Source organism: Tenrec ecaudatus, chromosome 3 (assembly GCF_050624435.1).
Source record: "Tenrec ecaudatus isolate mTenEca1 chromosome 3, mTenEca1.hap1, whole genome shotgun sequence".
In the NCBI taxonomy this organism is placed as follows: domain Eukaryota; kingdom Metazoa; phylum Chordata; class Mammalia; order Afrosoricida; family Tenrecidae; genus Tenrec; species Tenrec ecaudatus.
The window spans coordinates 135,521,770-135,532,821 of record NC_134532.1 but is presented as its reverse complement, the minus strand read 5'-3'; the positions used below and the strand labels follow the sequence as shown (position 1 = coordinate 135,532,821).

Below are 11,052 nucleotides of genomic sequence, written 5' to 3'. Positions count from 1 at the left end.
GGTCGTATAAGGGAGCTGCTGTTCAGGAGTCCAGGAAGGAGAAGAATGGCTGGAAACTCCTTACGGCTTCAATTGCACAATGCTACTGGGTGTGAAGGAACTATGGAATGATGCTATATATGTATTAACTCATAATTTAAAATAGTAGAGGAAGAAAAACACAGTGAATTAAAACATACATTTTAAAGATATGATGGTTTATTTTCTTAATTTGAGGCTAATGCCAAACCAATATTTTCCATGCTAATAGCATGAACATTGTGAAACAAAGCCTGATGCATTCCTCTTGAGCGTAAGCTCTTATCACTGAGGCACCCACAGCTCTGGCTCCTTTCTTTACTTCCTTTTGATTTTGTGGCCAACCACTGCTTCAAACTGAATATCCTGGATTTTATTTATAGCTGCCAGAGCACGTTCAGGAAGAAATCTGTGATAGGGGATAAAAGGAGGAGAGAGAGAGAGATATATGAGGTTTTCTGTTTAAAATCAATGACACCAGAGCCCCTTTTCATTGTCAGTTAAAATATCCTAAAGGTTACTTGACACACAATTAATTTTCCTCTGCTCTCTCTGCCCCTCCCCCTACATCTACTTCTCTTTTTCTCGATTTTGAAGTGCCTTTTACTATTCAGAGTTCAAATCATACATAAATAAAAAGAAAGCACCAATACACACCACTTTTGTTTTTACTTAAATTAGTAAAAATCTTTTTATTTTTATGTTTTAATTTTTTTTAGTAAAAATCTTATACATGATCACGTGTAAGTCAAGATCTGAAATGGAAGGTCTGGGGTGATCGCAGAAACTGCCCACTGTTCCTCCTGCTAACAGCGTGTCGAGAGATACTGCCAGACTCCAGTTCACCCAGCTCAGCTCTCCTTCAGTATTTTCCAGTGACTGGGTTTGTGCTCTATAGTAAAGTAAACTAACGTAAAACCACCTGCTCTCTTTGAGCAGCTTATTGTCTCATGTATTGAGAGTCTTAGAAGAGTATCTTGAAGCAATTAGAGAAACATACACGTCAACTGTAATTGAGGGTTATGAAATGTGCGGAGGATTTTAATGTGGGCAGGGAGAGTGAAAGGAAGCTTCAAATGGACAAATAGTTGTTCAATGATGGATAATATGCAATTAGGCAGATGACAGGAGGGAAGTATGAGCAAACACAGAGAGACAGAAATAACATGTTCTGCAAAGAAAGTCAAAGAAAATCACTCTGTACCATCAACTAATGCAAGATTTACTCAGCTGGCTCTGGGGAGTGGAGGGTGGGAAAATGAGCTCAGGCAAGATCTGGCTGGGAGAGAGAGAGGAAGACAACTTGCCAGCCTTTTAAAACTACATTTGAAAAGGACCCTTTATCTTACGCTAACTCAGTCTATTACACTACAGAGGAAAATTAAACTGTTGTCAAATTAATCTATTCAAATTTCATGAATAGTTTATATTAAGAGGTGTAAAGATTTAAGAAACTAATACAATTATTTTTTCATTAATAAAACCTACATTATTGTAAACCATCTTTCACAAGAAAGCTGAGAAATTATCCTTTTCCTGGCTAAATAATCCCAAATTCTCATGTAAATTCTTACTGCCAAAGCCTCCAGTATCTGATTTACAGAACATGTTATCTATTTAATAGCAGAGGCTTTACTTGGATTACACTCTGCAGGACAGAGGCACTATTACCATCCCTATTTTATAGAGAGCCCTAGTGGGCTGTTGGGTAAGCATTGGACTGCTGGCAACATGGTCAGTGGCCCAACCTGCTTCACTGAAGAAAGATGAGCTTACATGATGCTGTAGAGATATGCATGCAGCCTCAGAAACATTTTAGGGTCACTATGAGTCATAATCAACCAGATGGTGGTAGATTTTTTTTGTTTTTTACATATTGGAAACTTGAGGTCAGAGAGGATAAATAATTGGTGTATAGCCACAGATCTAGCAAGTAGCAGAATTGTTTGTAAAACCAGGTAGAGTCTACCTATATTCACTGTATTGTCTCTGTAAACTATTCCCCTTTCAGCTAGAACAGCCTTGAGGAAAGATGGGGAAAACAAGATGTGTATGGAATGTCAAGTAAGAGTCTCAATAAAATGATCTTTTAATAATAAAAAGAAGATGTATATGATAGAGCTCATTATTAAAGTACCAAAAGGGGGAAGGAAAAAAATCTTGAGACTATCAACTACATTCTACCAAAAAATGAAAAGATTTTTTGAAATACTAAGAAGAAATAAAAAGATCAAAGTGGTTGTCAGAAAAGACTCTGAAACTTGTTCACGAATATAAAGTAGCTAAGGCAAATGGAAGAAATGAAGAAGTAAAGGAGTGAACAGAAAATGTCAAGGAGCAGCCCCAGGAGACAAAGTAAGTTATGATAATAAAGTGTGGACAAACCTGGAGTTAGAAACTCAAAAGGAAGACCAGGCTCAGCTTACCTCACGTTGAAAGAACTGAAGAAAAAAACCAAGCCTCAAGTTGTAATGCTAAAGGCGTCTGTGAGCAAAATATTTCATGATGCAGAGTGTTCCAAAGGAAGATAGAAGGAATGCGCAGAGTCACTGTTGCATAAAAGAATCGGTCAACATTCAAACATTTCAAGAGGTAGCATATGATGAAGAGCCAATGGTACTGAAGAAAGACATCCAAGCTCTACAGAAGGCATTTGCCAAAAACAAGGTTCCAGAAATTGATGGAATAAAATTGGATTTTTTCAGCAAGCTGGTGCAGCCCTGGAAGCGCTCACTGTCTATGCCAAGGAACTTGGAAAACAGCCACCTAGTCAATAGACTGGAAGAGACCCATATTTGTACCCAGTCTAAAGGGGTCAATACAACAGAATATGGAAGTGATTGAACAATATCTTTAATACCACATAAAGATAATTCAACAAGATTTGCAGTGGTATATCGCAGGGAACTTCCAGAAATTCAAGCTGGATTCAGAAGAGGAAGTAGCATGAGGGATATCAGTGCTGATGTCAAATGGATTTTGACGGAAAGTAGAGAATACTTCAATAGAAAACTTAAATCAAAAAGACAGCAGAAACTTAAAAAAAATTAAACCACTTTTAAATGGAACAAAGGCGAGATCAACTGATGAAGTGTTAACCTAATTACATCTGCTCTAGCTGACTTTACAATGCTCTCTGTCTGAAAGTGAGGTTATTCACATCCTTGGACTATGGTCAGAAGGCATTCCCTGGAGACTTAATCCATGTGGGGACTCTGCAAAAGGATTTTGGGCTTCCACTGTCATCCATATCCATCTGTGAACAGCTGCTCACAATTTAAGCTCTGATACCATTCCCTCTTTTGGATTTGGATTTTATTATTTACAACCTTTCAATCACAGAGGCTGGTGCACTTCCTCCATGTGGACTTAATTGACACCTCACTTAGATGGCTGCTTCTTTAAAGACAAGCCTCTAAGATCCCAGATGCTATTCTTTCTGATAGCCACACACCATCTGATTTCTTTTATTTTCTTTTTAAAAATATACTATTATTTTAAAATAGTTTTATTAGGGACTCATACAACTCTTATCACAATCCATACATACATCAACTGTGTAAAGCACATTTGTACATTCAGTGCCCTCATCATTCTCAAACCATTTGCTCTCCACTTAAGTCTCTGGCATCATGTTCTTATTTTTCCCCTCCCTCCCTGCTTCCCCCTCCCTCATGAACGCTCAATAATTTATAAATTATTATGTTGTCATATCTTGCCCTGTCTGACATCTCCCTTCACCCACTTTTCTGTTGTCTGTCCCCCAGGGAGGAGGTCACATGTAGGTCCTTGTAATCGGTTCCCCCCTTTCCACCCCACCCTCCCTCTACGTTCCCAGTATCACCACTCACACCACTGGTCCTGAAGGGATCATCCGCCATGGATTCCCTGTGTTTCTGATTCCTATCTGTACCAGTGTCCATCTTCTGGTCTAGCCAGACTTGCAAAGTAGAATTTGGATCATGATAGTGTGTGTGTCGGGGGAGGGAGGAGGGAGGAAGCATTTAGGACTAGGGGAAAGCTGTGTTTTTCATCGTTGCTACATTGCACCCTGTCTGGCTTATCTCCTCCCTAAAACCCCTCTGCAAGGGGAGTTCCTGTGGCCGACAAATGGGCTTTGCGTCTCCACTCCGTACTCCCCCCACCATCTGATTTCTTCACCACACTTTACTATAGTACCCATAACTTCAGTGATTGCTTCATGAGGGAAGGGATTGAGTAGGGCCATGTTATAAGAATGAATTGCTTTTTAAATGATTTTAAAAATTATTTTTAGAACTAATTGCTTTAGGGACAGAATTAAGTGTGAACCCAAAATTCATTTGTATATCTATGGTTCATGTTGGAGACACCATCATCATTTTATGATAGAGAACATTATAAATTCCCCCCACAATGTCTTATAAGATAATTCTATTACTAGTGTCATTGATTTAGCCAAATATATACAATTCAAAACACTATTGAGGAAATTAAATTATAATATGCATAGGTTGCCATTTTAGACTGCAATACACATATTATTGATTTGTACAGATAATTAAACTCTTAATTGACTAGACATTATTTACACAAACAATAGGGGTTGCTGAAAAGGAAAACTTTGAATAGCACACATTCACAAAGGCAGAACTCTGCCAACCAGACTAACACATGTAAAATCTTGATTTTCTTGACTGCAGTTTCCATTGTGTTGATGGTGGAAGATAAAAGGTACCACTCAAGCATGTGTGTGACTTGAGTTAGGATAATTCACACCTTCGTGTAAGGCTGTGAATTAAGATCATTCTGTTTCATTAATAACCCTTTAAAGGTGTAATTCATCCCCCAAGTGAAGGATCAAATAACATTAAATAACAAAATGGAGGACAACTATCGAATACTTGGAATCAGAGCACAGGTAAGTTGACAGGGTGACTCAGAATCAATAGCAATAGAAATACTTACTTCTCTAGTATTAGAGTGAGAGTGAGATATGATGGAACAAAAATCATTTTCTTATTGGTCAGTATTCCATTTATCAGACTTCTGACAACTTCATCCGTCTCTAATACAGACCACAATCTGTGATTTAAACAGGTAAACAAAGAAAATGTTTGATTGTCATTGCATGTTGTTTGATTTAACAAAGCTAAGAAGACTAATGTTTGTTTTTTAACCAAATTCAGAATTAAGATTTTCCTCTAGGGTTCACTTTATAAATGTTATCAGCCCAACAAACATACTGACATTTGCTTATCTGACATTTGATTATCAATACTGACATTTGATTATCATATACTTCCACATCCACTTATAATATCAGAATGATAGCAATGAATGAAATGGTGGGGGGTGGAGGGTGGGAGCCAAGCAGGACAGAGGTGTAGGTAGGATTAACCGGGGACCTGGAAAAAATATCTGTCATCTATCAGGGTCGGATGAATGCAAGGAAGGAATTATATAGCTAATAATTATACTTCCTTTTCTCTTGAGGTACCACATAAGGCTGTGCTATGAAGTCCTTGGGTACCTGAGATTCACCTTTCATTTGAGCATCCTGCAGTTTACTGGATGTCCAAGAGGTGCATAGGGAGTGTTAGATCACAACTGGAGGAGTGTCTTCTATGATACTAAAGAGTGTGTACACAAGTTGTTGAGAAGTACACATCCTCTCAAGCCCAGTGTAGAAGGCCACTGTGTAGAATGTAGATAATAACAGAGTGAAGATGTAAATGGATTAAAATGTTCCAAAGATGTTTGTGGTTAGTTGTTAGTTGCCATCCAGTGAGTTCCAACTCATATCAACTTGCTGCACAGTAGAATTAAACACTGTCCTAATAATTCCTTTGTTGGACCCATTGTTGCAGCCATTGGGTCAGTCTCATTAAAGGTCATCTTCTCTTTCAGCTGCCTCTCTATTGTACTAAGAACAGGGTCCTTTTCCAGCCCTCAAGGCAACTGAGATGAAGTCTCACTGCTCTTGCTTCCAGAGAGCATTTTGACTGCACTTCACCCTCTACAGATTTGTTCACTGCTGATAATCCATGGTGCATTCGAGATTCTTCACCAAAACTGTCATTCAAAGCACCAATTATCCTTCAGTTCTACTTACATTGTCCAGATTTTACATGCACATGAGGTGATTTAAAACTCTGTGGTTTGGGTCTGATGTATCTTAGTCTTCAAATCCTTGCCTTTTTTTTAAAAAAGAAAACACTTTAAAGACATCTTGTGCAACAGATCTAGCCAATGCAGCACATGTTTGGATTCCTGACCACTGTTCAGTGGGCATTGAGACTAGTTCTGAGTAAAACGAAATTTTTGACAACTTCAAACTTTTTTGCTATGTGGCTCATTGGCACATTTGTGAGAATTTTCATTATTTTTATATTGAGCTATACCCCGTACTAAAGGCTGCAGTCTTTAGACTTCATCAGTTAATGTATCAAGTTCGGTTCTCTTTCAGCAAGCGAAAGTTGTGACACCTTCATATTGCAAGTATTCATGTGTCCGGCTCCAGTCTCGATGCCACATTCTTCATCATCTAGTCCAATTTCTCAGATCATTCGCTCAGCATATAGATGGAGTAAATATGGTAAAAGGATACTCATACCTTTCCTCATATTAGGCCTCACAGTACTCCTGTATTCTATTTGCATGACTGTCTCTTGGTCCATGTAAAGACTATAGATGAGCATAATTAAATGTTGTCCAGTCCCCCATCACTTTAAAATTAATATTTTCATTATGATTTTGGTGGAGGCTCACATTTCAGGTAATCAATTTTGTATTCAGCAACTTACACTATTTATCAACTCCCCCAATAGCTTGCCCCTCCCTTCCTGCCGGCCCCCACACTGCCATTGCTACCTCTTCTTCATGTGGAGCACGATCTCCCCTTGCCCTCAAGTCACGTCAGCCTGCCTTCTAGCCGACTGCTTCATCTTCTTCCCTTTGCACCCCCCTCCCCACACGATAACCATCAAAGTCTGCTTCCTTTCAGACGAAACCTTTTGCTTAGATTTTTTTCTTTACAATAGTGGACACGTACAACATTTTTGCTTTTGTGACTGATGGATTAATTTCACTCAGCATATTATTCTCCAGGTCTGTCCATGCTAGGAGGTGCTTCATAGATTTTTAAAAGATGCATAGGATTCCATTGTGTATATGCACTGATGGGCATTTAGGTTATTTCCATATTTTTGCTATTTGTAAACAAGGGTGTGATGAGCATTTCTGTGCACATGTCTGCCTGTGTATGGCTCCTCCTTCTTTGGGGCATGTACCCAGCAAAAGGACTGCTGGTTCAAATGGAATTTCTGTTCCCCACTGTTTGAGGAAACGCCATTTCCCTTCCCTTAGTGCTTGTACATCTTTAGAGTCCCATTCGCAGTGTACGAGAGTTCCAGTCTCTCTGCACCCTCTCCAGTATTTGTTAGTTTCTGTGTTTTTAATTTTTATTTGCTCTCAGTGTTGGTGGAAGATGGTACCTCATTTTTGTTTTTGATTTGCATTGCTCGGATGTCTAGTTATTGTACACATGGCTTCCCCCTGGATGTTTTCTGTGGTCAGCTGTCTGTTTCTGTCCTTTTCCCATTTTTAAGTGGATCTTTCTCGTATTGATGTGTTGCAGTTTTCTATGGATTTTAGAGAGTAGTCCCTTGTCTGATGTGTGTTTGCCAAAAATATTTTCTCACTCTGCTTACTCTTTTGATGAAGTTTTTCAAAGCACATGAGAGTCTTCTTTTAAAGAGTCCTTGTGAGGAGTCCCTGTTATCTAGTTTGCCCTTTAACTTTATGAGTTCTTTTTTCCAATTGTGTTTGATAGTGTGTTTATGTCCTATACTAGGGTCCTTAGATTTGCCTCTTTTTTTTCTCATGGATGTTCTTTATAGCTTCTTAAAAATACATTTAGGTCTTAATTTCATGGGTGCTGTTTCATTCTTCTGAAGATGGACATCCAATTTTGTCAGCTCCATTTGTTGAAGGACTAGCTCTTCCCCATTGGGTATTTTTCACTCATCCCTTTGTTGAAGATCAGTTGTCTGTAAGTGGATGGATTTGTTCCTGCGTTCTCGATCCTATTCTATGTGTCTACATAGGTGTCATTGTACCAGTACCAGGCTATTTTAGCTAGTGTGGCTGTGTGACAGGTTTTGAGGTTGGGAAGTGAGAGTCCTCTTTCCTAGTTCTCTTCTAAAGAAGTTTTTGCCACTTTGTTCTATAAAACTGGCATTCCATGATTCTCACCTTCCTGACATGATCACTGAAGACAAAGCAGATGCATAAACAAATGTGGTGAGGAAAGCTGATGGTGCCCGGCTATCAAAAGATATAGCATCGGGGGTCTTAAAGGTTTGAAGGTAAACAAGTGGCCATCTAGCTTAGAAGCAAGAAAACATGGAAGAAGCACACTAGCCTCTGTAATCAAGAGGTGTTGATGGGATCAGGTATCAGGCATCAAAGAACAAAATATCATATCATTGTGAAAGAGGGGGTGGGTGGAGTGGGAACCCAAAGCCCATCTGTAGGCAATTGGACATCCCCTTAAAGAAGGTTCATGGGGAGGAGATGAGCCAGTCAGGGTGCAGTGTAGCAATGATGAAACATACAACTTTCCTCTAGTTCTTTAATGCTTCCTCCCCTTCCACCATCATGATCCCAATTCTACCTTATGAATCTGGCAAGACCAGAGAATGTACACGGGTACAGACAGGAACTGGAAACAGAGAATCTAGGACAAATGAACCCCTCAGGACCCGTGGTAAGAGTGTAAATCCCCAGAGGGTTTAGGGAAGGTGGGGTAGGAAGGGGGAACCTATCACAAGGATCTACATATAATCCCTTCCCTGGGGGACAGACAACAGAAAAATGGGTGAAGTGAGATGTCAAACAGGGTAAGACATGACAAAATAATAGTAATTTATAAGTTATCAAGGGTTCGTGAGGAAGGGGTGGGGATGAGGAGGGAAAGGAAAAATGAGCTGATATCAAAGGCTCAAGAAGAAAGCAATGTTTTGAGAATGATAATGGCAACAAATGTACAAAGGTGCTTGACACAATATATGTATGTATGAATTGTGATAAGAGTTGTATGAGCCCCCCACCAATAAAATGATTAAAAAAAAAAAGAATGTCTGCTTAACCTGAGTCTCTTTCCTCTCCCTATAAAGTTTGTATTTATGTTTCCATATCTTTTATTTTTGCAACTTTTCTTATAAGGGATATTTGTTTGTAGTTATACATACTGTGAATATGTTTGCCTAGTTTTGGTATCAGGATTATGTTAACTTCAAAAAATGAGTTCAGGGTTGTTGGCTTAAAAAAATAATTTTATTGGGGCTCATATAGCTCTTATCATAACCCGTACATCAATTGAATCAAGCATGTTTGTACATAGGTTGCCTTCATTCTTTTCTAGACATTTACTTTCTATTGAGCCCTTGGTATCAGCTCTTCCCCCTTTCCTTCTCCTTATAATCCCCTGATAGATTGCACATTCTTATTTTCATCTCTCACACCGACTGCTGCCTCCCTTCCCCCATTCTTTCTGTTGTCCTTCCCCTGTAGAGGGGTGTATGGTTATGTGTCCATCATTGTGATTGGTTTCCCTTTCTCCCTTCCTCTCCCCCTCTTCCCAAGGCCCTTCTGGTATCACTATTCTCGCTCCTGCTCCTGGATTCTGTGTGTCGTGAGCTCCCATCCCTTTCTATACCTGTGCACATGTTCTGGTCTAGTCTGAAGTGAGAAGCAAGACTGGGGTCATGGTAGTGGGGGGGTGAGGAAGCCTCAAGTAACAAGAGAAATATAGTGTGTTTCATCGAAGCTTTACTGCACCCTGGTGACTGATCCTCTCCCTGTGGCTGCGCTGGGGGGAGATTGTTCCACTCTCTACAGATGGGCTTTGAATTTCTGCTCCAGCTCCCCTCATTCTCAACAATATACTTTTGTTTGTTATGTGTCTACTGATGCCTACTACCTGGTGCCTATGACTTCTGATGATCACACCAGTGGTGTGCTTCTTCTATGTGGACTTGTTGCTTCACTGCTGAATGGCAGCTTGTGTAACTTCAAGCCTTAAGACCCCCAGATGCTATCTTTTAATAGCTGGAACCATCTGCCTTCTTCACCACATTTGCTTATGCACCCGTTTTGTCTTCAGCAATTTTGTCGGGAGGGTGAACATCTCAGACTACCTATTGGTTAGAACAAAGTGCTCTTATATTGAGGGAGGATGTGAGCAGAGGCCCAAAGTCCATCCCCTACCTCAATGTATTTGTTGGCTTTATATATATATATCTTGGAATAGTTTGTATAGACTTGGTGTCAACTCTGGCAATTTCTATTCATTGTAATGTTCTCCATATTTGTTAGATCCACACAGTTGCTGCACTTACAGTGAAACACAGGTAGACCTATTACTGGTATTCTGTGCTTTCAGCCAACAGACACCTGATATCAGCAATAGTATCCCCAATTCCACATCTTCTTCTGGAATTGGCAAAGCAAGGCTGCGGGAATTGATGGAATGCCAATTGAGATGTTTCAACACATGGATGCAACACCCCCAGAAGCACTCTCCTCTGCAAAGAAATTTGGAAGATGGCACCTAACAATAGCAACAAAGAAAACAATCACACTAAGAAAGAAGCCCCAGTGGCACAGTGGTTAAGATCTCAGCTGCTAACCAGAAGGTCTTTGGTTTGGACCAACCAGTTGCTCTGTGGAAGAAAGTTGTGGCAGTCTATTTCTGTAACACTTATTGCTCATGAGTGGCCACAGAATGCAGCTATTAGTCTCTCCCAATCAAAAGACACATGAAAACAAACAGTCCAACAGATTAATGGACCATGCAAACATTAGGCTCCATAACCATGTGGCTAGACGAACTAGATGGTTCCTGGCTACCACTACCACCACCACCACCACCACCACCACCACCACCACCACCACCTGCTCTGAAAGAGATAACGTTAGAAGGTCTTAGGTACTCTAACAGAAGGGTCTCGGGGAGGAGATGAGCCAGTCAGAGTGTGATGTAGCAACAAT

At 39.9% G+C, this 11,052-nt stretch overlaps 1 protein-coding gene across 2 annotated transcripts in view; it reads right to left on the bottom strand.

The window, feature by feature from the left end:
• Window positions 1-336: 336 nt before the first annotated feature.
• The window catches only part of LOC142443569 (17-beta-hydroxysteroid dehydrogenase 13-like), a 32,365-nt gene continuing 21,649 nt past the window's right edge, over window positions 337-11,052 (bottom strand). For both annotated transcript variants that reach the window (XM_075544893.1, XM_075544895.1), the window contains 2 exons: window positions 4,966-5,082; window positions 337-427 (listed from right to left, as the gene is read on the bottom strand). In XM_075544893.1, the coding sequence (XP_075401008.1) occupies window positions 337-427; window positions 4,966-5,082 (208 nt within the window). The remainder of the gene's footprint in view (window positions 428-4,965; window positions 5,083-11,052) is intronic.